This window comes from Propithecus coquereli, unplaced genomic scaffold (assembly GCF_000956105.1).
Source record: "Propithecus coquereli isolate 6110/MARCELLA unplaced genomic scaffold, Pcoq_1.0 Scaffold120, whole genome shotgun sequence".
NCBI lineage: Eukaryota > Metazoa > Chordata > Mammalia > Primates > Indriidae > Propithecus > Propithecus coquereli.
Window position 1 is genome coordinate 6,015,081 of NW_012136081.1, and position 27,703 is coordinate 6,042,783.

The window sequence follows — 27,703 nt, forward strand, 5'->3', positions numbered from 1 at the left end:
TGATAAAGAAAGTAGGAGGATCTAAAGTATGGAAGGAGGAGTAGGGGGTTGAATCCAGAGGAGGAGTAACACTCAGCAGCTCCCCTCCCCCAACTATCCACAGCAGACTTCTCCAGAGCACAGTCTCAGTGCCACGGGTAGGGAGCAGAAGACCCTGAATGCCTTGATTAACACTTTATTTTTAACAGTATAGTTTGAATATGTATTAGAAAACTATAAAGTATATTAAGCACATGATTAAATGGACATTATCGCTTTTACTTTTTATTTGAAGTTTTTAAAAAGTGAATTGATTTACAGTAAACACTAAATAGACGGCAAGACTCATGAAGGAGTTCCACAAAGGGCTGAAGTTAGGGAAGCCCTGGATTAACGGTTAACTCACTTCCTTACATCCCGGGCACCTGAGGTTCCCTCCTGCCCCTGCGGTTCTCTCCACTGCTCTGCCCTCGCTTCCCAGCGAACTCTGCAGCCAAAAAATGACTTGTTCTCCAAACACATGTGCTCTCACACCCCCAAGCTTTCGCACGTGCCAGTCCCTCTACCTGGAGGGCCCCCTCTGTCTCTGCTCCCACCCCCACCTACTCGAATGCCACCTCCACTGGAAAGATTTCTGCGGTGCCACCAGGTAGGGCCCTTCCTCTAAGTTACAATGCACCCAGTCCGGGTCTCCACTGTGGCCACTGTCCTGCCGAAAGTAAGACATTGCTTCCCTGCCTGCCTCAGAGACGAGCGGCTCCTTGAGGACAGAGGTCACAGCCAGTTCATCGCCGTATCCTCAGCATTCAGCACGAGCGATGGGGGAGAGAATACTGAAATGTTTGTGGGATGAGCGAATGAATGTCCCGGGGACGAAGAAAATCTACAGAGCCGGGGGCGTGACGGCACACAGGCCACAGCGGTTTGGGGAGGGAGCCTGGGAGAAAGGGTCAGCGAGGGGAGGAGGGTCTGAGATCTAAGTTTGTGAGGAATGAGATGTGAAGTGAGGGGCCCGGGTGGTGGAACGGAAAGGCTTGGGAGCACTGGAGAGGGATAGGAAAGAGGGGAACGAAACAATAAGCATCTTAGGACTATTCATCCACACAACAGCCTTATGAGATAATTATTATTGTCCCCACTTTACAGATGGTGAAATTGAGGTCTACCGAGGTGAGCAACTTGCCCAGGGGAAAATCGCCAGTGAGGGCGGTGTGGTGGTGTTGGGATTCGAACCGAGCCGGTTGGCTCCAGCCGGTGCTCTCGTGCACGAGCCGTTGGGTCCAGGGCCCCGCACACAGAAGTATTCGACGAAGGTCAGCGGTCACACTCTCGTCATTATCTGGGGCAGAGGCGCAGGGCCTTCGGGAGCTGGATGAGGGGTCTTTGAGGTCGCCCTCAGACCTAGCATCAACCGAGACCTGAGGACCAGCCAATCCGGAGGAGGAGCTTCGGATGGTGGCGTTGGTGAGGGACCCGTTGCCATGGGAACAAACAGAGGCCTCAGGCGGGCGCATGCGCAGATCGAGGAGAGGGTGTTGAACCGGTGAAAGGTGACGTACAAGCGCACGGGGTGGGGCGCAGGGCTCGGCACGTCAAAGCCCTGCGTCCTTCGACCCCCGAGCGGAGGAGAGGTGCGCTCAGCGGAGGCGGCGGCGACAGCAGCCCCTACTGGACCGAGACCGGGTGGTGCGGAGCTGACGTGCGAAGCAGCGCGAGTGAGGCGTGAGGGCGGCGCCCGCGCCCGGGAAAACCCAGCGGCGCGAACCGGCGGCCCAGACCCGGTCCGGGCTCCCGAGGCCCCGCCTCCCAGGCCTTGGGACTAATCGGATTGAGAGCGCGCCGGACCGGGCCCCGAACTCGCCAATTGCGGAGGGCGGCAGCCACCGCCCAATCCCGAGCAGACAGGTGCGAGGTCCGGAAGGCTGAGGCCAATCTGCAGCGGTTGCGACCTGTTGGGGCAGGTCTCGGCCAATGAGGAGGCTCGAGTGACATCTTTGCGCGCCAATCGGGAGTGAGGGAGCGTTCGTGCCCGCCCGCCCTTCCGGCCAGAGCTCTATTTACCAGGGGCGTGCAGCCCGCTTGCCAATCAGAGCGCGGCTGAGCGGCCCGGCAGCCAACCCCCGAGGAGCGGCCGGCCGGCGTCCGCCGCACCCAGGAGTTGGGGATGTCCTACAAGCCTATCGCCCCCGCCCCCAGCAGCACCCCTGGCTCCAGCACCCCTGGGCCGGGCACCCCGGTCCCGACAGGTGAGGATCCAGCTCCACCCCTGCTCGCCGGCCCGGCGGTCTAGGTCTCGAAGAGAAGACGGCCTGAGTTCTGCGATACCCGGCCTGCCGCCCACCGTCGCGGGGCCTCAGTTTGCCGGCCTGTGAAGTGGGCGTGGTCGCGTAAGGGCTTGTTGGTGGAGCGCAGGGGGAGGGGTTTGTTCCTGAAGTCGGTCGGCATGGAATGAAGCATCCTTTGGAGGGAACCCGGTCTGGGGCTTGGAAAGCTGGGAGGAGGCGTCGCTGCCTCGCCCTGACCTCTTAACTCGCGCCTGTTGCAGCCGGAAGTGTCCCATCACCGTCGGGCTCAGTGCCAGGAGCCGCTGCCCCTTTCAGACCACTGTTTAACGACTTTGGACCGCCCTCCATGGGCTATGTGCAGGTGAGTGGGGCCAAGGATTTGCTTATGGATGGCGACTGGAGTCCCCCTGCCCCCCAAGGGGCCTGGGCTCACTGCCCTGTTCTCTTTTGACATAGGCGATGAAGCCACCCGGCGCCCAGGGTTCCCAGAGCACCTACACGGACCTGCTGTCGGTCATAGAGGAGATGGGCAAAGAGATCCGGCCCACCTATGCTGGCAGCAAGAGCGCCATGGAGCGCCTGAAGAGAGGTAAGTGAGGCTAGGCCCACCCTGCCCTGCTCAGGAGACTGACACTGAACATTCCTCCTCCATTAGGAAAGGAAGGCCACCTGGAGGCCACCTGAAGCTAGACTAGAGCCAGTATCACTACCCAGAGAGATGCTTTGAATTGAATTGAAATTTAGTCAATTTCCAGGGAAGAGCCCTGGAATTGTATTTTAACAGGGTGAATTTGAGGATTAGCCACACCTCTAATCTCATCCAGCCCCTCGTTAGATTTGAATTTCTCTTGCTGAAAGGAAAGGGAGTGGAGAGGGAGGGGTCTTCTTCCTTTGAAGGGTGGGGATGGGGCTATGGAGGGTTGCTGAGACCCCATCCCCACCCCACCCCTACCCCAGGCATCATCCATGCCCGGGCCCTAGTCAGAGAGTGCCTGGCAGAGACAGAGCGGAACGCCCGCACGTAACAGGAAGCGCCTCAGCGTCTGGACCTTTCCCGGCCACTGCAGAGCACCTGCTTCTCCCTGGCCTTCATCCCGAGTTGCACTAACCATCCTGAGCTTCCTGTCCTGTGTCCCTTGGTGGGTGCCCTCCAGGAACCAGGGGGCGGTGCTCACTCCAGTCGGCAGCACTAACTGTCCCCCCCAAGACTTAGCAGCGAGGTCACTGCGAGTCCCACCCATGACCTGCCGACAGTGTTGATCCAACTGGGGCTTTCTCCTCTCTGTGGCCCCACCACCAGCCCTTCCCCAGCACTTCTCGCCACTTTGTCCCAGGCTTCCTCCCCCAGCAGGGCTCAGAAGCTCCCTGCCTTGTCTCCTGGGCCATAGCAACTCTTTTCTCAGTGTGTCTTTTGCTAAATATGCCCTTTTTATATAAATAAAGGATGATTTGGAGTTGTTCTCTCAGTTCTGAGCCTTTCTGGGTCTGGTTCTGCTAAGCCTGGTGAACCGGGCAGAAAGTGGGGGAGGGGGAGGCTGACCGAACCTGGCTTTGCCTTGCCACTGCTGTCCACAGGCCTTGGGTCGGACTCTGCCCCTCAGGCCCTCAGCTTTGAGTAGTGCAAGGGGCTGAGAGCCCTGTGCGCCTTCATGTGGTGCCACCAGGGGGCAGTGCAGGGCCTTGGCTGCCTCCACAGCTGGCGGCACTGCCAGCCTGGGCCTGGAGGGTTCTTCCTCTGGCTTGGCCATGGTGCCTGGCAGGGTGCAAATGCCAGTTCACTTGAGCCACTCCCTCACACGCCTTAATGACCTAACAACACCCTAAACTCTGAATCGGCCATGAAAGTCTCTGACCCCTCAGAGGGAGGGGCCAGTGCTGTTTCCCTCCCCCATCACTGGGCAGCAGGGTCAAGGGGAAAGGCCTGGCTTCCCACGTGGGTGAGACCCAGCTCTGTGCTGCCATCCACAGCCCCAGCACCTTCCAGCAGGCTGGGCGTGACCCCATGAACCCAGCCCTTGGTGTCTTGGCCTTTACCCAGGGTGGCTGGGTGGCCAGACTTACACACCTGGAAGGCATAAGCTGGAAGGCCTTGTGGCACCGTTCAGGGACTAGCCCAGGGATCTGTAGTGAAGCCCTACCTCCGCCTGGGTGTGTAGCCGAGTGACCCCAGAGGCCTGTGGCCCTGGACCCCCGCCCAGGTGGAGGCAAGTCAGAGCCACCAGCTTCTAGCAGACTTTGGTGGGGAGGCATTTCCCCTACCCTGGGTCCGGGGTTCTGGGGCTGCCTAAGGTGAGGAGCTGGGGAAGCGGGCCTGGGACCCTGCCGGCGCAAGCCCCACCCCTTCATTGCACACAGGAGGGCTGGGCCAGGGTGGAGATAGGAACCAAGAGTCTTTGGGGCCCCAAACGGCACAGAGGGAGTAAGCAGCGCCAGCATTTGGGGAATGGCCTCTTCCCCCGCTGCCCTGGGGAAGGAAGGCAGGGGCCTGCCCTCCTCTGCTGCGGGCGGGGCTGCCGGGACCCCGCACGGGTGGGGAGGGCCTGCCGGGCCCAGGAAGGGGGCGGGGCGGCCGCAGTGACGCGGCGGGCGGCGGGGAGGGACGGCAGGGGCGCCGGCGGGCGGACGGAGAGGAAGGTCGGGGCCATGGGCCGGCGCTGCGCCTCTGGAGAGTCCGGCCACTGCCGGAACCCGAGGCCAGGCCCGGGGACGCTCCGGACTCCGACCCACTGGCCGGCTGCCCCCGCCCGGGCCGGGTGAGGGGCACCCGCCCTAAGCTAGAGGTGAGCCGGGACGTCGGCAGGCGGGCCAGGAGTACGGCTGGGGACGGGGACGCCGGGGAGCAGAGGGAAGTGGGGACAACGGGGCCTCTCGCCTGCCGGCTGGGCGCGAGGTGGGGGGGGGGGGGGGCGGGAGGGGTGTCTGCAGCGGAACTGTGGCGCCCGGCCGGGGCGCAGGTGGGCGGAGCGGGTCTCCCGGGTCGGGGGCCCGGGGGACGCCAAGTGGGGCAGCTCTTGCCTCAGCTGAGGAGGGGTCAACCGCCGGGAAGAATGACAGGATGGCTGCATAGGCGAGTGGAGAGTCGCCGAGGGCCAGGGGTCCAGGAAGGATGCTGGGGACGAGGAGGTCTAGGACCTGGCTGCCCGCCAGGGCGGGGAAAGCGGGGATGTCTGGTCCCGGAAGGCAGGGGCGCACGGGGCCGCTCCGCGCAGACACCCAGGCACAAGGCTCTTGGGGGACGTCCCGGAGTGGGGGACACCGACGCCGCCGAGTCGGGGAAAGGGATGCAGGGGGCGGGCCCCCGAGGGGCCGGTCGTGGAAGGCGGGCCTGGAAGGAGGGGCCGGGAGGCTCCTGGGGGCGCGCTCCCGAGGGATGCTGCTTCGAAGGGGCCCCGGACGCGGCCGCGGGGGGAGAGGCGAGGCTGCCCTCCCGCCCGCCGACCAGAGCCCGCCGCTCCGGGGGGCCCGCGTCAGCGCGCGGTTGCCATGGCGACGGGCGGGCGGGGGGCGGGGGCTGCGCGGAAAAGAGGTCAGCGCTCAGCCTCGCTGCGGCTCCCGGCCCCCGGCGGCGCGGGCAGCAGCGCTGGGCTCGCCTCTGCGTCCCCCGCGGCTGGCCGGGCCATGGGGTCCCGCCGCGCCAGCCGCTCGGCCGGCGCGCAGGGCTCGGGACCGCGCGCCGCCGCCCCGAACTGACGGCCGCGCCGTGCCCTGCGCCAGGCGGAGCGGAGGCCGCGCGGCCCGCCGAGCGCCTGCAGGATGCTTATCAAGGAGTACCACATTGTGCTGCCCATGAGCCTGGACGAGTACCAGGTGGCCCAGCTCTACATGATCCAGGTGAGGGCGGTGGGCCGGGGAAGATGAGAGGGGCCGACAGCGCGGCGCAGGCCGCACAGGGGGCAAGGGGTGGAGCCCAGCTGACCCCCGCAGCCCTGCTCCTGAGGGCTGGAGCCCAGGGGAGGAGAGAGAGGCTCCTCTTCGGACGCGGGGCTGGGTAAGGGCTGTGGGGAAAGGGTGCAGAGGGCTGAGTGGGGCCCCCACCCACTAAGTGCCCAGCCGGTGTTGCTCAGCCTCCTGCGATCTCCCTTAATCCTCCTCAGAATCTGTAATCCCGTGCGGGGAGGGAGGCAGCCGATGAGGAGGCAAGGGTGAGGAGGGGGACCTAGGTGGCAGAGAAGGGCAGGAGGGGGTCTGGAGAGGGTGTGGGGTCTTGGCAACCCTAGGAGGTCAGGGAGAGGGGGTGAGGATCAGGCTGCATGGGGAGACAGGGACGGGGCAGGTGGGGACGGCGGTGAGGGAGGGGTCTGGGCTTGGGCTGTGAGGAGAGTGGGCCAGGTGGGCTCTCGGGGAGGTGAGAGGGTTGGCGCAGGGCCCTGGGGAGGTCTGCTCCACATCTGTTCTCCAGAACTGTGGGATCCAGCCTCAGGGGGCGGAGAGGGCCAAGTTTGGGCTCCAGAGCTGTGAAAGGACAGGATAGGGCGCTCTCAAGCTATGAGGGGTGTGGCAGGAGCTGGGACTGGGGTCCCAGAGAGGGAGGGGACCAGGCTCAGGGCCTCTGAGAAGTGGAGGTGCGTGTCCTCTTCTGGTCTGTGCTTCCATTCCAGCCACCCTGGCCTCCCTGCTGCTCCTCAAGCACATCCAGCTCCCTCCCACCTGGGGGCTCCCCCTGGCTTCCCCCCTGCCTGGAATACTCCCCCACCCCACATCCGCTGGGCCCCTCCCTCGACTCCTTCAAGTCTTGGTCAAGTCAGGGTCGCGTTATCTTCTCAGTGAGGCCTTCCCTGACCGGCACATCAAAGCTGCAGTCCCCAAGCCTTGATCCCCACTTTCTTTTCTGTGCTCTCTCTTTCCCAGAGCACTTAGCACCTTCATAAATACCATATAATTTGCTTTTTCCTGCTGCCTATCTCCCTACACTAGAACCTAAATTCCACAAAGCCACAGGTCTTTGTTCAAGTCATCCATATATCCCAATTAATAATCCCAAGCAATGCTTGGAGTGGGGCAGACAGTCAGTAAATACTTGAATGACTGAACTGAATGTGGGGTACAGAACCCCACAGGGGACCAGGCAGCATCTGTGACCCTGATCCCAGAGAGCTGCAGGGGGGTCAGGCTTGGGTTTCAGGGAGTTGAAAAGGCCAGAACCAGAGCCCCAGAGTTGTGTAGGGCACCAGGCCGAGCAGAGGATCCCGGGAGCTGAGCTAGGGCCAAGCTCCCTGTTCTGCTCTGCCTTGGGCCGCAGAAAAAGAGCCGGGAGGAGTCTAGTGGTGAGGGCAGCGGCGTGGAGATCCTGGCCAACCGGCCCTACACGGATGGGCCTGGAGGTAGCGGGCAGTACACACACAAGGTGTACCACGTGGGCTCCCACATCCCAGGCTGGTTCCGGGCACTGCTGCCCAAGGCTGCCCTGCAGGTGGAGGAGGAATCCTGGAACGCTTACCCCTACACCCGAACCCGGTGAGTGGGTAGGGCGGGCACAGGCCATGCCATGAGGGGACAGTCCTGGTGGGCACAGTAGTGAGCCCCAACCCTGCCCTCTGCTCAGGTACACCTGCCCCTTCGTGGAGAAATTCTCCATTGAAATAGAGACCTATTACCTGCCTGACGGGGGCCAGCAGCCGAATGTCTTCAACCTGAGTGGGGCTGAGAGGAGACAGCGCATCCTGGGTGAGGCCTGGAGCTGTGGGGGGGACCCTGGACCCCCTCTCAGGCCCCCTGCTGCCTCAGTGTGCTGCCTCTGACAAGTTCCAGCTCTTTTGGGGCCTCAGGTCCTATCTGTGAAAGGCTGTCCTCCCAAGCCCCAGGGGGAAGGGGGCGGGGGCTTGAATCAGCTGGCATTACTCAGTGCTTGCTGGAAACAACCCCCCCCGCCCCCCCGCCAGACACCATCGACATCGTGCGGGATGCAGTGGCCCCAGGTGAATACAAAGCGGAAGAGGACCCCCGGCTGTACCACTCGGTCAAGACGGGCCGAGGCCCACTGGCTGATGACTGGGTGCGGACAGCAGCCCAGACGGGGCCCCTCATGTGCGCTTATAAGCTGTGCAAGGTGGAGTTCCGCTACTGGGGCATGCAGGCCAAGATCGAGCAGTTCATCCACGATGTCGGTGAGCACCTGGTGTGGGAGGTTCTGCTTACCCAGCATGCACTGGACCCTGCATTCGCAGCCAAGGATGCTCCCCATCTGCTGGGGACACAGAAGCAGAAAGCCACCACTTCCATTTGAGGTGGGGGCACAGAGGCAGAGGTGGGCACAGCCTAGTGGGAGGTCACGGAAGCAAGAAGCTGACATCGTGATCTCTGATGTCACGCTGGCTCTGACATTCCAAGATGCTGCTGCTTCCATCAAGATTCTAAGATTCTCAGCCAGGCCCGGTGGCTCACACCTATAATCCTAGCACTCTGGGAGGCCGAGGCGGGCGGAACATTTGAGCTCAGGAGTTTGAGACCAGCCTGAGCAAGAGCGAGACCCCGTCTCTACTAAAAAATGGAAAGAAATTACTTGGACAGCCAAAAATATATAGAAAAAATTAGCCGGGCATGGTGGCGCATGCCTGTAGTCCCAGCTACTTGGGAGGCTGGGACAGAAGGATCACTTAAGCCCAGGAGTTTGAGGTTGCTGTGAGCTAGGCTGACACCACGGCACTCTAGTCCAGGCAACAGAGTGAGACTCTGTCTCAAAAAAATATATATATTCTAAGATTCTCCATCGTCCTGTGAGTCAAGAGACACTTAGGGAATCTTGGGAGGGTCGCCAACCCCAACCGGCAGCATGCTAAAGAATGCAGGTTGGGAGGCTGTGACTCTGATGTCATTCTCTCTAGGGTACCATCCCACCCCAAGATCCAAGTCCCAGCCTCTGGCCCTGGTGTCCAGGTGCCCCTGGCCCATACCTCCCCTCAACCTAACCCCTGCAGTTCCTGCAGCTCAGCCCTGCCTCGCTGCCCAGGTCCGAGGCACATAGAGGGATGCTGCACATAGAGGGACGATCCTTGGGTGGGGAGCCCAGTGACCTGGCTTCTGCTCTACTACTGACCCCACCATGGCACCTCCAGCAAGCCACTGGCCATCTCTGTCCTTTAACTTTCTCTTCCGTAAATGAGGAAGAGGTTGGGCCAGATATTAAGAGCTAATATTGACTGAGTGATCACAACCCACCAGACTCTTTGCTAATCACTTTTTGTACAAGAATTCCTTTAATACCCACAACACCCTGCGAGGCAAGGATGATTACTGGTCCCATTTTACAGATGAGGAAATTGAGCTCAGACAGTGATGCACGCTCTTTGTCTTGCATTTGGAAAAAATACCCAAAAGCACAAAGAAGAAAATTAAAATCACCCACATATAAGCACAATTAAGATTCTGATCTATTTCCTTCTAGAAGTTTATAATTATAATTGAACCATTATTACTTTATTTCCTAGACATTTAAGAGTTTCTAACTTTATCCCTCTGCTTCAGATAAAAATATCCCAGAATGGGTATCATCTTTCACCTACAACCTTCATTGAGTGCCAACACTTCCATTAACTATTAACACCTTCATTAACCATCAACAATTTCACTAACTGTTAACACCTTAATTAACTGTTAATCCCTAAGAAATCAGCAGGAAGCCAGCTGAAAACAAGAGCAAGCAGTGGTCCCAGCTTCTGCAGTGATGGGGTGGGGCCAATACTCAGAGTCGGGGTGTTCAGAGAGACAGACAAGGTGGTGAGCAAGGAGGGAGTTGGGGCAGGAAGACAAACACCCCAGTTTCCACTCCCTTCCCCTAGACAGCACTGGCCCTGCTCCACTTTGTGGCTCTGGGTGGGTGGGATACCCAGGGGAGCCATTACCCACCCTCGATGGCTGGGTAGCAGGGAGAGGCAGTAGGGGGCACGGCTCTGATGCCTGGGCACCTACAGGTCTGCGTCGGGTGATGCTGCGGGCCCACCGCCAGGCCTGGTGCTGGCAGGACGAGTGGACAGAGCTGAGTATGGCCGACATCCGGGCGCTGGAGGAGGAGACCGCCCGCATGCTGGCCCAGCGCATGGCTAAGTGCAACACGGGCAGTGAGGGGCCCGAGGCCCAGCCCCCGGGGAAACCAAACACCGAGGCCCGGTCAGGGGCCAGCAATGCTGGCACCCCCGATGGGCCTGAGGCTCCGCCTGGCCCCAATGCCTCCCCCGATGCCAGCTTTGGGAAGCAGTGGTCCTCGTCCTCCCGTTCCTCCTACTCGTCCCAACATGGAGGTGAGGCTGGGCGTGGGACAGGATGGGAGGGAGCAACCTTCCCAGGCTGGGTGCCCAGGCTGAGGCTGAGCCGCCCCGCAGGGGGCGTGTCTCCCCAGAGCTTGTCCGAGTGGCGCATGCAGAACATCGCCCGAGACTCCGAGAACAGCTCCGAGGAGGAGTTCTTTGATGCCCACGGTCAGCACTGAGGCCCTGTTGGGGGGGCAGGTGTCTCTGAGCAGCTTCTCCCACTCCATGACACAGCTCCCTGTCTCCGCAGAAGGCTTCTCGGACAGTGACGAGATCTTCCCCAAGGAGATGACCAAGTGGAACTCCAACGACTTCATCGACGCCTTTGCCTCCCCAACAGAGGCTGAGGGGGCGCCAGGTAAAGATCCCACCTCAGGACACCGGCCACCAGCACCCGGTATGCAGTGGGGACTCAGGGAACAACTCAGTCCTAAGTTTAATGGGGTCCTAAGATGAAAGTCAGTCTGGAGAAGGTGCTCATTAAATATACAGATGAAGGAAATAGATGGATGATGGATGGATGGATGATTAGAATGTAGCCACGGTTCAGACAGAGCACACACAATACAGGAATGAATTTGGAGTCCATGACGGCTTCACACGGGAGGTGATGTCTGTGCTGGGTTTTAGATAGGACCAGCGCTGGCCAACAGAACTTTCTGTGATGGAAATGTTCTAGATCTGTGCTGCCCAATATGGTAGCCACCAGCCACATGTGGCTCTCAGGCACTTGAAATGGGGCTAGTGTGCCTGAAGAAGTGAAGTTTTTATTGTATTACATATGAATTTATTTAAATTTAAATAGCCGCCTGTGGCTAATGGCCACCACATTGGACGTGGCAGGATTAGAACTTTGCCAAACAGGCACGTAGGACCGGCACGGGCAAAGGCCTGGAAATGCGAAACGACCTGGGCGAGTCAGTGAGAGGAGAGGGCAGACACCAGACTGGCGTACTTGAAGTGCTGGATGAGAGGATCCCATGGTCCCCTTGGTCCCCCTCACTGGCTCTCCCTTGCCCTACAGACCCTGGAACCGAGGCTGCTAAAGGCATCGAAGACAGGGCCCGAGCACCCAGGGACTCAGAGGCAAGTATGCTTGGCCACCCCATGTCGAAGTTCTGCCCATTGGCTGGCCCGGCCACTGCTCTGACCCCCCTGGCACCCGCTGCACCCTGCAGGGCCCAGATGGAGCTGGGGAGCTGGGGGCCGAGGCGTGCGCAGTCCACGCCCTCTTCCTCATCCTGCACAGCGGCAACATCCTGGACTCGGGACCTGGAGACGCCAACTCCAAGCAGGCGGATGTGCAGACGCTGAGCTCGGCCTTTGAGGCTGTCACCCGCATCCACTTCCCTGAGGCCCTGGGCCACGTGGCACTGCGACTGGTGCCCTGCCCGCCCATCTGCGCTGCCGCCTATGCCCTTGTCTCCAAGTACTGGCCAGGGGTGGAAGGGCAGGGAACACACAGGGTCCCCAAGGCACAGACTCCTAGGATTAGGAAGGCCCCATGGGGGGAGGGACGCCAGTCACGGGGGACAGTCATTGACACGGCTGGACCTCCTTCTGGGGAATGGCTCCATTTCAAATGCCTTGTGGGTACTGACACACCCCAAAAAGGACGTGCAGAGCCAGGGCTTGCCAGCAGGCCAAGGGAACGTGGGCGGTAGCAGTGGGACTGCAGGCCCCCCACCCACCCACCACACCCCCTCCTGCAGCCTGAGCCCCTACAGCCATGACGGCGACAGCCTATCCCGCTCCCAAGACCATATTCCGCTGGCTGCCCTGCCGCTGCTGGCCACCTCATCGTCCCGCTACCAGGGTGCCGTGGCCACTGTCATTGCGCGCACCAACCAGGCCTACTCGGCCTTCCTGCGCTCGCCAGAGGGCACCGGCTTCTGTGGGCAGGTCAGCGACTAGGGACATTCCTGGGAAGCAGTCCATCGGCTCGCTGCACTCCATGCAGCCCAGAAGGGGCCCGGCCTGGGTGAGGACAAGGCCTCTCCTGACGGTGCCCACCCTCTTGCCCAGGTCGTGCTGATTGGAGACGGTGTTGGTGGCATCCTGGGCTTTGACGCGCTCTGCCACAGCGCCAGCGTGAGCACAGGGAGTCGGGGCAGCAGCCGCCGGGGGAGCATGGTCAGTGTGACCGAACTTGGCCTCCTCAAGAGGGGGGTTGCCTCTCTCTGTCCCTAGGTCTCTGCCCCCTGAAATAAGACCTCTCTGTGAGCGGCAGGTCCCTGCGCCTTCTTTTCAAGTCTCCTCTGGGACTCTGCCCCACCCAACTCCCAAACCCCTCTCCTCACTTCTAAATAAGTAGAAGTCGAATGGTCTCCAGGCCTAAGGATGTTTCTGTCCCCTGTTCCATCTAGAACAATGAGCTGCTCTCCCCAGAGGTCGGCTCAGTACGGGACCCCCTGGCAGAGGGGGTGGAAGGGCTGGGTCGGGCCAGCCCAGAACCCTCAGCCCTGCCTGCCCAGCGCACCCCCAGTGACGTGGCCGGTCCTGAGCCTGAGGGCTCTCAGAACAGGTGACGTCCCTGCCCCATCATCCCCTCCCTGGGCACAGGCTGGACTACAGAGGCTGCAGCGCTGAGCGCCCCTCCTCCCCCACAGCCTCCAGGCAGCCCTCGCCACGGCCTCCTCTGGGGAGCCCCGGCGGGCAAGCACAGCCTCCTGTCCGCCTGCTGCCAGTTCTGAGGCTCCCGACGGCCCCACCAGCGCTGCCCGCCTCGACTTCAAGGTCTCTGGCTTCTTCCTCTTCGGCTCCCCACTGGGCCTGGTGCTGGCTCTGCGCAAAACCGTGATGCCCGCCTTGGAGGGTGAGCCCTCTGGGTTGGGGTGGGGGCTGCCTCTCATCTTTTGTCTGCCCCCTCCCCCCATCTCCTGTGGCCTCTCATCTCACCTGAGCTGCTGGCATTATCGTGGCCATTCCCCACTGTGCCCATTAAAAGGTCTGGCTAGAAAGGGGAACCTGAGGCCCAGAAAGAAGGGGCTTGCTGGGGTTGGCTCTCCCAGAGTGCACTGGGAGGAGCTTCACCCCACGCCATGTTCCACGTGCACAGTCCACCAGGCCCGGCAGCTGCTTCATCCTGAACCCCGGCAGTGGACGGAAGGCTCTGAGCTCTTCTTAGCCAAGAGATCGGTCTCACTTTGCGCAGGACCCTAGTGACTCCCAGCGAGTGCAGTTTGGGAAGTGCTCACTCAGGGTCACAAGGCATGTCTGATGTTGCTTCCATACCCCCAGCTCCCAGAATGCCCAGCTGAAGCCCCTCCCCACCTCTCTCTATTTTCTGGGTACCCAGTGGCCCAGATGCGGCCAGCCTGTGAGCAGATCTACAACCTCTTCCACGCGGCTGACCCCTGTGCCTCGCGCCTCGAGCCCCTGCTGGCCCCCAAGTTCCAGGCCATCGCCCCACTGGCCGTGCCCCGCTACCAGAAGTTCCCCCTGGGAGACGGCTCATCCCTGCTGCTGGGTATGCCCCAACCAAGACAGAGGGGAAAGAGAGAGGGCGCAGCAACAGGGAGGGAGAGGGTAGCAGAAGGCATGAGGTACTTCCCACGTCATGGGAAACTTCTCTTGTCACCACTCCCAGGACCAGGGAGCCCTACCCTGGCCCCTTGGGGGATCTGGATCCCCAGGACCCCCTGACCTTCTGAGCCCAGGAGTGAGTGGGGGGCAGGTTAGCTAAGCTATGTTAGAGAGAGACTAAGCTAGGGAGGGGGCAGAGTGATGCTGGTGTGCTCATGTCTGAAAGCAGCCAGTGTTTGTGTGTGGAGGGGTACACTGTGTGCGTGTATTGGTGGGGGGCACACGCAGTCATGCATGCAGTTGGGGACCCACTGGCCCCATGGCACAAGTGGGCCTGTGCCAGGCACGGGCGTGCATGTGTTCGGGCAGGTGGTGACGGGCAGGAACACAGCTGGCTGCTGGGGTGAGCTCAGAGGAGAGCATGCCTTCCACTTCCCTTCCACCCAGATATGGGGCAGTGCAGCCCCAGCCAGGACGCCACCAGGGTGGGCTGGCAGGGAAGACGGCGGAGGGGCAGGGCTGAGCCATCCTGGGGCCCCTGGGTGAAAGGACAGAAGGGCAGCCTAGCCCAGCCGCTGCTGAGGCTGCCCCTCCTCCCCCAGCTGACACTCTGCAGGCCCACTCGGGCCTCTTTCTGGAGGAGCTGGAGATGGTGCCCTCAACGCCCACCTCAGCCAGTGGTGCCTTCTGGAAGGGCAGCGAGTTAGGCACTGAGCCCCCAGCCCAGCCAGCCGCCCCCAGCACCACCAGTGAGGTGGTGAAGAGTAAGTCAGCCAGCCACCGCCTGGGCAGGCCAGCCTGGAGGGCGGGAGAGAGGGCCCTATTCCACCGCCAAGGCCCAGCCGAAATCCCCTTCCCCAGCATTGGCTCTGGACCCCGGCCCCCAGCGCGCGGCCCGGGTTTGGCGAGAGCAGACGTGGTGGGAAAGCGGGAGGGAAGGGCACGGGGCAGATGGGTGCCGGGCAGGAGGCCCTCCTGACTCGCCGCGCGCCCTGCCGCGCAGTCCTGGAGCGATGGTGGGGGACCAAGCGGATCGACTACTCGCTGTACTGCCCCGAGGCGCTCACCGCCTTTCCCACCGTCACGCTGCCCCACCTCTTCCACGCCAGCTACTGGGAGTCCGCAGATGTGGTTGCCTTCATCCTACGCCAGGTGGGCCCGGGGACGTGGAGGGGGAGACGAGAACGCGACAAGGATGGGGAGCCCGGGAGGGGCAGACCTCCTCGCATTCACGTGGCCTCACATGTGTCTCGCACAGGTGATCGAGAAGGAGCGGCCACACCTGGCGGAGTGCGAGGAGCCGTCCATCTACAGCCCGGCCTTCCCCAGGGAGAAGTGGCAGCGCAAACGCACCCAGGTCAAGATCCGGGTATGTGCCCTGCCCCCGCATCCCGCCCCTCACAGCCCCAGGCCTGACTCTTTCCCAGTCCTGCCCCGCCCCCATGGCCCTGGCCCCGCCCCGTGGCCTCGGTCCCGCCCCTGGGAACCGCGGGTCTCCCGGCTCCGCGCTACTCGGGTCTGGATCTGCGCTCATCCACCCGGCTTCATGCTTCATGCTCCGCATCGCGTCCTGTCACGCACGGCTCGGGCCACGACGGCGCACGCCCCGCTCCCTCTGCGGCCCCGCCTCCCCCAGGCCCCGCCCCGGGTGTGCCGCGCGCCGCTCGCCTGCTGCCCCAGCACCCTCGTGCTGGCCTCGCTCATGCCATCTCCTCCCGCCAGAACGTCACCTCCAACCACCGGGCGAGCGACACGGTAGTGTGCGAGGGCCGCCCGCAGGTGCTGAGCGGCCGTTTCATGTACGGGCCCTTGGACGTGGTCACGCTCACCGGAGAGAAGGTCAGGACCCGGGGCCCCAGCCCTTGGTCTCACAGCCCCGCCTCCTGTTTCCCGAACAGCTCCTGGTCCCCCAACCCCACCTACCCCCGACAACAGACCCTCCTCTGCTTTCTTCCACCCTGGGCCAGAGGGAACCTGGGGGCTCTGCCGCCATGGACCTTCCCGCCACCTCTCCCCGCCAGGTGGACGTCTATATCATGACACAGCCGCTGTCGGGCAAATGGATCCACTTTGGCACCGAGGTCACCAACAGCTCGGGCCGCCTCGCCTTCCCGGTGCCCCCAGAGCGTGTGCTGGGCATCGGTGTCTACCCGGTGCGCATGGTGGTCAGGTGAGCCCAGGGCAGGGCAGGCCTCTGCAGGGCGGGCTGCCCAGGCCTTGCCCCAACACCACTCACCGCCCCTCCCTGCCCCCATGGGCCGCAGGGGTGACCACACGTACGCCGAGTGCTGCCTGACGGTGGTGGCCCGCGGCACGGAGGCCGTGGTCTTCAGCATCGACGGCTCCTTCACCGCCAGCGTCTCCATCATGGGCAGCGACCCCAAGGTGCGCGCCGGCGCCGTGGACGTGGTCAGGTAGGAGCCGCAACCGCCCCCACCCTGCCCCCGGAAATCCCCGAGGTGCCTGGCCCGCACCCCTGGCCAGTGGAGCTGACTGCCACCCCTACCCTGCAGGCACTGGCAGGACGCTGGTTACCTGATCGTGTACGTAACGGGCCGGCCTGACATGCAGAAGCACCGAGTGGTGGCCTGGCTATCACAGCACAACTTCCCCCACGGGGTCGTCTCCTTCTGCGACGGCCTCACCCACGACCCTTTGCGCCAGAAAGCAATGTTTCTGCAGAGCCTGGTGCAGGAGGTGTGGCTGCTGGGGAGGGTCGCCCTCCTGACCCTGCCCTCCCCCTGCCCTAGAACAACAGAGGCCCATCTGGTCCCACCCCTAAGTCCCCAGCCCCTCCATGCCACCCCCTGGTCCTAACTGACTGGAAGGTTCCCTCTGGTCCTGCCCTCACGGTTCTAACTAGGGAGATTCGGCTGGCCCCGCCCAGTCTGGGTCAATGACTAGGACCATTAGGCCCCCACGTCCCCGCCTTCCACCAACTAGCCCTGCCCCCAAATCAACATGACTGCGGAAGCCCAACAGACCCCGCCCCCAGCTGCACAGTCCCAGCCCCTGTGGTGGCTGACCCTCCTCTCGGCCACAGGTAGAACTGAACATCGTGGCCGGCTATGGGTCCCCCAAAGATGTGGCTGTGTACGCAGCACTGGGCCTGTCCCCGAGCCAGACCTACATCGTGGGCCGCGCTGTGCGGAAGCTGCAGGCGCAGTGCCAGGTGAGGGCCATGTGAAGGAGGGGGCCAGAGCCTGAGTCCCAGGCCAAGGAACACCCATCGCAGGCAGCTGGGAGAAGGCCTCACTGGCCGCAGGGAACCTGGGCTTCTGCTAGGACAAGGGCCACGAGCAGCGTGGAACCGCCCAGTTGCGGTGCAGACCAGAGGTGATGACCCAGCTGGAGTGTGCTCGAGACCGAGTGCTGGTCCCACTCTGCCATGGCTTCGGGCATGGGCCTTGACCTTTCTTAGCCTCGGTTTCCGGTCTGTAAAATGGAAGTGATAATGGCACTGACCTGTCAGCTTATCACAAAGATCACATCATTTACAGCACATCAACAGGCACAGGGCTGGGCACAAAGCAAGTGCTCACTAGATGTTGGCCACTGTTGCTCTCCCCCAGACCCCACTTTACAGACAAGGAGACTGAGACCCAGAGAGGGGCCCGCCAGGAGTAAAGCCAAGGCGCTCTGACTCCTGTAGGGTTCCTCTCTATGCAGAGGCGGCTGCAGGTCGAGCCGTGCCAGGCCTGCTGTCCAGCCGGCACTGCTGGGTCCCCGACCTGCCTCAGGTGCTTATGGACAGGGGAGGGTGGCGTATAGACCTAGCCAGCACCCCTCATCCCTGCCCACCCCGCCCACAGTTCCTGTCAGACGGCTACGTGGCCCACCTGGGCCAGCTGGAGGCGGGCTCCCACGCTCACACCCCCTCAGGACCCCCAAGGGCTGCCTTGGCCAAGAGCAGCTACGGCGTGGCGGCCCCCGTGGACTTCCTCCGCAAACAGAGCCAGCTGCTGCGCTCCAGGGGCCCCAGCCAGGCGGAGCGAGAGGGCCCGGGAACACCGCCCACCACCCTGGCACGGGGCAAGGCCCGAAGCATCAGCCTCAAGTTGGACAGTGAAGAGTGAGGCCCGAACTGTGACAGGACCTGGGTTATTTATGGACACACTCGAGAGGCCCGGGCAGCCACGTGTGGGCGGCTGGGGACCCAGACCTTTGGCCCCAGCCCTCGCTGCCCAGCCCCCCACCCTGCATCTTAGTCTGCCCCCCGGTTGTTACTTCCCTTTCACATGGGGGGACCCAGCCCTGGGGGAGGGTGGAGGGCGTGGGCAGGGCCCAGAGGCTGTTCCAGTGTATGTAAATCTATGAGAATAAACACCACCTGCATCCCGCCCAGTCACCCGCCTGCCTGGCAGCCCAGGGCAGCTGAGCCCACAGTTTCCAGTTCAGTGGGGACACTGAAGTCCAGAGAGGGCCCGAGATATGCCCAAGGTCACAGAGCACGTCAGAGGCAGGGGCAGGATGCGGGCCTGGGCCAAAAACCTTTCACAAAAGACTTGTCCTGTCCTCCTCTGTCCTGTCCTCGTCCCCACGCCTCTTCCTGACTGGTCAGCCCACCCAACCCCGACCCTCAGCCCAGATGTGGCACTGCCTGAAACCTCTGCCTCCAGAAGCTGAGGCCAGGGGACCACGGGGTCAGAGGCAGGGGGGCCACACGGGAGACCGCCTCGCTCGGGCACCGCGCTGCCTGGCTTGTGCCCACTTTATCTCCACTTTAAGACCGGAGGCTCCTGGCGCACCCCAGGCCTAGCCAGCAAGAGACAGAGCCCACCACCTTGGGTTCTCTGTCAGGGACACTGAGGCCCAGCAAACTCTCAGAGCCAGTGGATGGGGAGCTGGGATTAGAACCTTGATCCTCTGGCTTCTGCCAAGGGCCACGCAAGTACCAGGAAATACCAGGTAGTGACCTGGCTCTCCCAACTGACCAGCTCGGCAGACCCGGAGAGATAAATAAGGCCTTTATATACAGAGAAGCGTGATGTGGCAGGGGCGGGTGGGCTGGCAGCAGCACATTGGGCTTGGCGGGTAAGGCAGGGCCGAGTGGCCCTGTCAGTGGGAGAAGATGCCCCGGAAGCGGGCCTTGTCCTCCTCGTCCTTCTGCCGGATCCGCGCCTCCAGGACCCGCAGCTCTCGGCTCACAACAGGCGCCAGGGCCGGGTCCAGCTCCAGTACTTTGGCAAAGTCAGCCTGGGCCTCCTGGGTGTTCCACACGGCCGCGTGGGCCTTGCCCCGCTTGAAGTAGGCCTTGACGTTGTCTGCAGGGAATACCGGGGGCAGCAGGCACACAGGGCATGAGGGGGCACACGCCAGCTGCTTGGCCTCGTGTGTCCTGGCACCAGCAGGGGAGAGAGCCCTGCATGACCTGAGGATGCCCCCGCCCCTGCCTCCCTGGCACCCTTCATGCTCTGCTGGCACAACAGGCCCACACTCTGCCTGGGTGGGGGCATCTGGTCAGGCTCCTGTGGGAGCTCAGAATGGAGGGTGTCAAAGGCTCAGTCGTGCGCCCCAATGCGCAGTGGTGACAGGGAGGAGAAAGCCACTCTCCAACCGCCCACAGGCCCACCCTGGCAGCCCACAGCCAGTGCTCACCGTCGTACTTGTTGAGGATGGAGGAGCAGTGGTCCAGCACTTCGTAGTACTCTTCGGCCACCAGCTTGCACTGGCAGTAGTTGAGCAGCAGGGGTGTGATCTGCTGGTCCAGCTGGATCCAGTCAGGGGACCCAGGCTGCTCCTGGGGCCGTGGGGCGTGGAGTGGGGAAAAAATGTCAAGACCCGGGGGCCCCCGGCTCTGCCCCACCCCGCTCCACGCACCCCCTTAGCCTCCGGGCAGCACCTTCATCTGCAGGTTCTTGAGGCAGGCGATGGCATCGTAGTACTTGGCGGCCGCTTCCTTCACCTGCCCCTCGCGGTACAGCCGGTTGCCCTCCTGGTGGATGAGCGGCACTGCCTTTGCCTTCTCCTCATCTGTCATGGCCCACGGGTCCTGCTGGTATGTGCCAGGGCTCTCCACCTGCCGGGGCATGAGCCAAATCATGGGGGACTGGGGGCTCCAGAGCTTCGTAGCACCAGACCCAGCCGGCGTCTGGGCTGGCTGCGCCTCCAGACATCAGATTCCAGCCGCGGAGCCACTTGTTTGCTTGACCATTCAACAAACATTTACGTAGCATCTCCTATGAGCCCAGCGCTGTGCCAAGAACTAAGAATAGACAGTGAACAAGGCGGTGAAAATCCTGCCCTCGCAGAGATCGTGTCCGTGGGGGGACTGCCATGACCTCCTACGGGACTGCAAAGCACTGCTGGGCAGGCCTCTTGGAGGAGGTGATATTTGAGACCTGAAGGAGGAAGGGACACCCAGGGGGACTGCCAGGTGTTCTTGAGCCCACCACCTGCCCCATCAGTCCATCCCCGGGGCAGGCAGGCAGGCAGGGCCAGTGCCACTGTGAGACTGGGCGGCGGTGGTCTGGTGGGGTGCCTGGGGCTCGGTGGCCCCTCACCTTAAGCATCTCGATGTGGAAGATGAGAGGCTGGGGGTTCTGCTGCAGGGCATCCAGGTCGGCGTGGCCCAGGGAGCTGTGCTCGTGCATCTGGGCAATGCCACAGCAGTGCCGCTGCCCCTCCAGGGGGTCCTTGCCTGCGGCGATGTTGCGGAGACTCTTGGCCACCAGCGGATACAGAACCACGTGCTGCAGGAGGGCAAGTGGGCGACAGGGGCACTATCAGTGTGGGCTGGCCAGGCACCAGGTCCAAGAGGCCCAGCCCTCTTTCCCGACACCATGAGAAGGGACACAAAGGCCCAGAGAGGGGCAGCAACTGGGCCAGGGCCCCCCCGCCCCACTGAAAAGCAGGAGGGCTTTCCCTCAGGACTCCCCCGCCTCTCAGCCCTCTCTCCTCGGAAGCTCCAGCTTCTGCCACGCTCTCTGACCTCCAAACTGAGCACCTACACGCCCCCACACACACTCCACCATCCACCCCTGTCTCCCCGTCCTTAGAGGCCCAGGGAAATTCTTCCCTTCGCCTCCTCCTCTCCCTCCAGGGATGTGCCCTGCCCCACCCACCCTCACCAGCTGGACTCTGCACCATTACTGGGGCCCCAGCACATCCTGTTCCTAGCATCTCTTCCTCCTGCCCCTGTCCCACCCCTACCCGATTCAGGACCTATTTAGGAACTGGGCCCAGGGTGGCAACTTCAAAACCCTCGGGAGAGGCCGGGCACAGTGGCTCACGCCTATAATCCTAGCACTCTGGGAGGCCGAGGCGGGCGGATTGTTTGAGCTCAGGAGTTCGAGACCAGCCTGAGCAAGAGCGAGACCCCGTCTCTACTAAAAATAGAAAGAAATTAATAGGACAACTAAAAATATATAGAAAAAATTAGCCGGGCATGGCGGCGCATGCCTGTAGTCCCAGCTACTTGGGAGGCTGAGGCAGAAGGATCGCTTGAGCCCAGGAGTTTGAGGTTGCTGTGAGCTAGGATGATGCCACGGCACTCTAGCCCGGGCAACACAGTGAGACTCTGTTTCAAAAAAAAAAAAAAAAAACCCTTCGGGGGAGGCTGGGTGCTCATGCCTGTAATCCCATCACTTTGGGAGGCCAACTCGGGAGGATCGCTTGGGGCTAGTTCAAGAGACTGCTGTCTCTATAAAAGATAGAAAAATTAGCCAGGCGTGGTGGCACATGCCTGTAGTCCTAGCTACTCAGGAGGCTGAGGCAGGGGGATCACTTGAGCCCAGGAGTTTGAGGTTGCAGTGAGCTATGATGAGGCCACTGCATTCCAGCCTGGGCGACAGAGCAAGACCTTGTCTCAAAAAAAAAAACCCTGAGGGGAGGGGAGAGACAGGCACAGCGGACCTAGCCTCTGACCCTTCACCTGGAGAAGCTGCTGGGATGCTGGGAATCAGGCTACTCCCGCTCCAGTGTAACCTGCTCCTCTCCCCGCCCCTGATGTCAGCACAGGGCTGACTGCTGGGCTAACATTAACCCAGAGGACATTTCCTAAGTCTTAGCTCTGGGCTGGCCCACGCTGGGCATTTCAAAGCTAGAGGTAAACAGGCCCGATCCCTGCCCTGCAGTAGTTAGGACCAGGCAGAAGACTAGATCCTGGCCAAGCAGGACATGCGGGTTGGAAGACCCAGAGGAAGGATTCAGACCAATTGCTGTCAGTCAGGGAGGGCTTCCTGGGGGTGGTGACCCAGGAATTAACTTTGAATGATGAGGAAGGATCTTGGCTAAGAGGGGGAATGGGAAGGAAAGGCTGGGAGATTGAATAGGGGGCAGAGGCCAGACCCAAAAGGGCCATGTCAGCAGCTATAGCTTACTCAGCAGGTCCTCACCACCGATTCATTGTACGCTGCATAATGAAACCATTTCTCTCCTCATTAACGTTTTAACAAATTAACATAATCAAGGACCTGCTGTATATTGTTTCACTTAAAGTCACAGTTTCCAAGAACCTATGGACCATGTTAAGTGAAGACTTATTATGCTATATCCTGAGAATGACCAGGAGCCATAGCGGTTTGAAGCAAAGGGAGGTACGGGTCATCTGTATTTGAGAACAAGTCCCCTGGCTGCAGTCTGGCTAATGGACAGGACAAGGCGGAATGGAGGCCGGGATCCCGGTCAGGAGGCGGGCGTGGTGGTCTGGAGAGAGCTGGTAGCCTAGCCAGGGCAGGGGCACTGAGGATGGGTGGCTGGACAGATACTGAAGATGCGTATAGGACAGATACCTTGATGTCACAGAGGAACTGGGCGACCTCCCCCTCACGCATGGTGCACACGATGGTCTCCCACACGGGCAGCTTGAACTTCTTGCCAATGATGAGCTCCATGGGCTTGCCTCGCACCTGGCTGTCATCCAGCACGGTGCCCTCGTCATCACTGCGCAGTGTCCGGTAGTGGAACGTGGCCTGTGGGCCACACACAAGATTAGACAAGGGCACAAACCTTCACCTGACCCCCAAGGGCAAATCCAGCCCCCAGCCTGCAGATGGCACAAGGGACAAGGCTTACCCAGGTTCAAGGCTGATCTTACACCTGGCTTTACCCCATCGCACGGTGAGGAAACTGAGTCACAGAGAGGGAAGTAAGGGGCCCAAGTCACACGGCCAGTGGGTGGCTGGGCAAGGACAAGAGCCCAAGCAGTCTGGCTCCAATCACTCCTGAACAGATATTTACTGAGCACCTGCTATGTGCCCAAGCTCTGTGCCAAGACACCAGAACGTGGCAGTGAGCGAGACAAAGTCCCTGCCCCCACGGAGCCGACATGGAGCCTGTGGAGGAGGGAGACGGGCCTCAAACAAAACAGTGGGCTGTGTCAGGTGAAGCTAAGCACTTTGATCAGAAAACAAACACTGGGGCAAGGGGGGACTAGTTTAAACTGAGTGGTGGGGTTGGGGGGGCCTCTCTGAGGAGGCAACATTAAGCAGAGACCAGAACGGAGTAAGGAAGCAAGCGAGCCAGGCAGAACTGGGGACGGAACTTTCTAGGCCAAAAGAACAGCAGGTGCAAAAGCCTTGCAGTGTGGTGTGTCCAAGCCCTAAGGCCTGTGAGGCAGAGCAGAGTGAACGACAGGGAGGGGTGCACCATGGGGTCACAGTCAGCAGGGTGGCCCCACGGGGTCTGCAGGCTGTGGTGAGGACTTTGTTTTTGACTCTGAGACAGAAGCCACTGGGCGGCTCCAAGCAGAACAAGGACAGAATCTGACGGGAGTTCTGCTGCTGGGATGAGAACAGACTGTAGGGAAACAAGAACAGAGGCAGGGAGGACAGTTAGGAGGTCACTGCAACAACCCAAGGCAGAGACAAGGATGGCCTACACCAGTGGCAATGGCAGAAGTGGCAGGTCAGATCCAGGATGAATTTTGAGGATTTGCTGTGGGCCATGAGAGAATGGGAGGACCCGGGAAACTCCAGGTTTTTTGGCCTGAGCAACCAGGTGGGCACTGCCCCTAACTGACATGGAGAAGGCTTGGGTGGGGCAGGGTAAGTTTGAGTTGCCAACCAGACATCCAGGTGGAGATGGTGAGTAGGGAGCTGTATGTCAAGTTTAAGGGAGAAGTAAAGGCTAGAGATATGCATCTGGGAGTAACCAGGCACGAAGAGTTTTTAAAGAAATGACACTGGGGTGAGTGCAGAGAGAAGAGGTCTAAAGATTGAACCCTCGACAGGATATGGTTAGAGCAGCCCACGCTCTTAACTGCTGCACCATGCTGCTCCTCTGAACTCAGCTTCCACATTAGTAAAATGGAATCAACAATAGCACCTGGCCGGGCGTGGTGGCTCACGCCTGTAATCCTAGCACTTAGGGAGGCCAAGGCAGGAGGATCGTTTAAGGTGAGGAGTTCAAGACCAGCCTGAGCAAGAGTGAGACCCCCGCCCCCCCGTCTCTACTAAAAATCAAAAGAAATTAGTGGGACAACTAAAAATATGTAGAAAAAATTAGCCAGGCATGGTGGCGCATGCCTGCAGTCCCAGCAACTCAGGAGGCTGAGGCAGAAGGATCGCTTGAGCCCAGGAGTTTGAGGTTGCAGTGAGCTAGGATGATGCCACGGCACTCTAGCCCAGGCAACAGAGTGAGACTCTGTCTCAAAAAAAAAAAAAAAAAACAATAGCACCTATCTTGCATTGTGGGACAGGCAGCACATTGTGGGAGCGTGTAGCACAATGCTCACATGGTGAGCACTCAATGAATGCTGGCAATTGGTTATTTAATACTACCCGTTCCTGTTCTTTGGGTGTCACTGTTCACAGATCTACACTACCTTTACAATACTCTCTACTTCTGGTGTCTGTGCCCTCCAGAATCTTCCTTGCCAGTTCCTTCTCCCAAGGCCGCCAACCCCCCCAGCCCATAGGACATGCACCCACACCCTCTCTCTTCTTAGAGAAGATCCCTTTTTGTTTTGCTTTAATTATTATAGATACACAATAGCTTTATATAGAGATGATCCCTTTTGATATAGCAGATCACTGAGCCACACATCCGCCCTCTGCTGTGAGCACTCACGCTGCATTGGGCTGGGATCTTTAGCTGCCCAACTTGGCACGGCACTGGCCAGGGAGGATACACTCGTTCCCACCAGCTCTTTCTTTTGGAGTGTCCAGTACCAGGCCAGTGAGGATCTTTATTGATTTGCTCAATATGCATGTCCTGTGTCACTGCTCTGCTGGGCACGTGGGCTGCCCCTGGGAAACACCCTACTTTGCAGACAAGTGGCAACTGGGAAAGGCACTCAGGAGGAGGGAAGGACAGGAGCAGAGGCAGGGAAGCCTGGAGACGGAGGTTGTGGTGGGGAGGGAGCCAGAGAGGCTAAAGCCAGAGAGGCTGGAGCCCGGGGCCTGGATGTAAAACGGAAGAAGGTGGAAGGCTCTTTACTTCCCAGTCCTCATCTGTCCCAAGCGAGCCACTAGTGCAGGAGGAAAGCCACCAAAGGATTCTGCGTCTGGCAGACCTGTCCTCTGGACCTATTCTCTGGGTTTGTGCGTCCCCAGGCCCTTCCATATACAAAAGATCATGAACCTTGATAACCAGAGGCCTCAGGATCGCTCGGGTCCTGGGTTTCCCCCAGCGCCGGGTCTGTGCAAACGCTGAGATCCAACCCACCCCCCAAACCTGCCTGTGATGACTGACGGCCTCCCCGACCAATGCAGCCACAAAGCCAAGCCTGGGGACCGGGCGGACGCACCCAAATTCACCCCCTACTTAAATTCAGACCAATCAGCGTCGAGCTCCGCATGTGAGCTGTAGGGTCACTGGCCGCTGCTATCTGGGCATGCGCAACCTCTCGCCTAAGGCCTCCTCCCGCCTCGCATGCGCACCGCGCCGCGAAGGGGGAAAGCGGAGAGGGTAGACACGAACCTTGGTTCCATCCTGAAAGCCAGGGAGGTCTCCTTGGCCCTCTTGTACCACACGCTTTTGGATGCCATCTTCGCGGAGTCTTGCGATGATATCCGCCATCCTCCTTCCCCGCTGCTCTCTTTCGGCAACTTCCGGACTTGCTCGGTAGCTTCCGGACCTGCTTCGGCAACTTCTAGGGCCTCGGCAGCTTCCGAGCTAGCGCCATTTTGATTGAGGGCAGAAGCCAAAAGGGGCATGAACGTGGGAACGAACGGTGATTGGTTCTGTGCGCCGCAGCTGAGCGCGCGGGTCTGCCCAGAGGCGGGGCCTGAGGCAGTCTTACGGGAGGAACCGGAGCTGGCCTGAGAGGCGGGGCTTGGCTCTGCCGGGAGGGCGCGGCGGGCACGTCCCTAGCAATTGTGTCATAGACTTGGTTGGAACTGCGGCCCTGCATTTAAAGTTGTAGATGTAACAGCATTACAGAGTTAGGAAGACGAAAACAAAAAGCCCACCTGTAATGCCACGCCCTAAAACTACCAGTACTTTGTGTATTCCCTTCTGGCTTTTTCTTTTGCATATCTAGTACGATTGTCGTGATTTTGCACCCTGGATTTTTCTCTTTCAAAAAATAAAAAGAGGAGGGGCGGGAGGGAAAGGAAGGTTTGGGTATCCTTGTGGGAGCCGTACGCTCCGCAAAAGGGGTAAGCCTGTCGTCACCGCTGAGTCCAGAGTGGCTGGCACGTAGTAGGTGCCCAATCAATGTTAGGGAATAATAGATGAAGGATACAAAAGCGGTACCTTGAGAGCTAAAACAGCGTTTCTCTTCACCTCTACAAATCGGCTGTGAACAACAGCTGTGAGACTCTTCAGCCCCCACTTTCAAGCTTTTGGGGCTCCTGTTCTATCTTCATCCCATCATCGCAACTGTGGAGGATTATTGTCTTTCCCATGTGACCCAGGTGCTAAGTGTCTCACATATTTATACCGGTTAATTTTCCAACAAGAAGTCCTCTGGGAGGGACAGGACCTCTGAGGTGAAGGGGAAACATGCTTGGTTCTTTTTTCTTTTTTTAGCACGCAGAAAATTTACAGACAAGTTCCATCCAATTTTGAAGCAACGAGTCTGTTTCCTATTTCTTAGATATATTTTTGCAGAAAATGGAAAAAGAGGGAAGGTCGACCAACATGAGGCTAGTTTAATATTCTTAAATAAGCTAGATAAGTGCACCACAAGGCAAGAAAAGTATACACCTGTTTTACTAATGAATATAGATGTGAAAAATTCTAAATAAAATACTAAGCTAATTAAATTCACTAGTGTACATAAAATGAATCAGTGTGCTAAGTGAAATCTCAGTCACAAAAAGACAAAGTCTGTATGAGTACACTTACAACAAGGTATCTAGAGCGTCAAATTCATAGAGACAGAAAGTAAAATTGTGGTTGCGGGGGGAGGGGGAATGGACTTGTTCTCTAGTGAGTATAGAGTTTCAGTTTTGATTAAATGTCATGATGTACTGTAAATTTAAAAAAAATTTTTAAATAGAGTTTCAGTTTTGAAAGATGTAAAAGTTCTGGAGATTGGGTTGCACAACAATGTGAATATACTTAACACTACTAAACTACACACTTAAAAATGGTTAAGAGGATAAATTTTATGTTATGTGTATTTTACCACAATTAAGAATAAATTTTTTCCCAAAAAAATGCATGAAGATCAAGTAGAGTCTGTTCCAAGAATGTAAGAATGGTTTGACATTAGAAACATCTGTTCCTGTAATTCACCACATCAGTGGACTACGGGAGAAAATGGATACGGTTATCTCAAAA

At 59.8% G+C, this 27,703-nt stretch overlaps 3 protein-coding genes across 6 annotated transcripts; 2 read left to right on the top strand and 1 right to left on the bottom strand.

Moving 5' to 3' along the window:
• Positions 1-1,552: 1,552 nt before the first annotated feature.
• CDK2AP2 (cyclin-dependent kinase 2 associated protein 2) lies at positions 1,553-3,737 on the top strand. Of its 2 annotated transcripts, none has more exons than XM_012665528.1 (4): positions 1,553-2,225; positions 2,525-2,625; positions 2,721-2,853; positions 3,222-3,737. In XM_012665528.1, exons 1-4 carry the CDS (start codon positions 2,144-2,146, stop codon positions 3,287-3,289), a joined length of 384 nt encoding a protein of 127 aa, XP_012520982.1. In that variant the 5' UTR covers positions 1,553-2,143; the 3' UTR covers positions 3,290-3,737. The 2 variants fall into 2 exon arrangements, with proteins under 2 accessions (XP_012520982.1, XP_012520983.1); XM_012665529.1 differs by lacking the exon at positions 1,553-2,225 and adding an exon at positions 2,273-2,366.
• Positions 3,738-4,846: 1,109 nt separating this feature from the next.
• PITPNM1 (phosphatidylinositol transfer protein, membrane-associated 1) lies at positions 4,847-18,376 on the top strand. 2 transcript variants are annotated; one of them, XM_012665531.1, is made up of 24 exons: positions 4,847-5,044; positions 5,979-6,095; positions 7,504-7,718; positions 7,807-7,928; positions 8,144-8,368; positions 10,172-10,498; positions 10,580-10,675; positions 10,758-10,865; positions 11,532-11,593; positions 11,686-11,936; positions 12,220-12,409; positions 12,533-12,640; positions 12,874-13,031; positions 13,117-13,322; positions 13,806-13,976; positions 14,635-14,796; positions 15,036-15,184; positions 15,291-15,401; positions 15,755-15,871; positions 16,054-16,202; positions 16,297-16,446; positions 16,546-16,729; positions 17,076-17,204; positions 17,845-18,376. In XM_012665531.1, exons 2-24 carry the CDS (start codon positions 6,018-6,020, stop codon positions 18,106-18,108), a joined length of 3,732 nt encoding a protein of 1,243 aa, XP_012520985.1. In that variant the 5' UTR covers positions 4,847-5,044; positions 5,979-6,017; the 3' UTR covers positions 18,109-18,376. The 2 variants fall into 2 exon arrangements, with proteins under 2 accessions (XP_012520985.1, XP_012520986.1); XM_012665532.1 differs by lacking the exon at positions 4,847-5,044 and having other exon boundaries at positions 6,076-6,095; positions 7,637-7,718.
• A 598-nt stretch (positions 18,377-18,974) lies between these two features.
• On the bottom strand, positions 18,975-26,123 carry AIP (aryl hydrocarbon receptor interacting protein). Of its 2 annotated transcripts, none has more exons than XM_012665534.1 (6): positions 25,895-26,123; positions 22,765-22,944; positions 20,536-20,724; positions 19,875-20,051; positions 19,639-19,772; positions 18,975-19,296 (listed from the first exon to the last, which is right to left on the bottom strand). In XM_012665534.1, the coding sequence occupies exons 1-6, from the start codon at positions 25,991-25,993 to the stop codon at positions 19,224-19,226; spliced, it is 852 nt and encodes a 283-aa protein (XP_012520988.1). In that variant the 5' UTR covers positions 25,994-26,123; the 3' UTR covers positions 18,975-19,223. The 2 variants fall into 2 exon arrangements, with proteins under 2 accessions (XP_012520988.1, XP_012520987.1); XM_012665533.1 differs by having other exon boundaries at positions 18,983-19,296; positions 19,631-19,772.
• Positions 26,124-27,703: the final 1,580 nt, after the last annotated feature.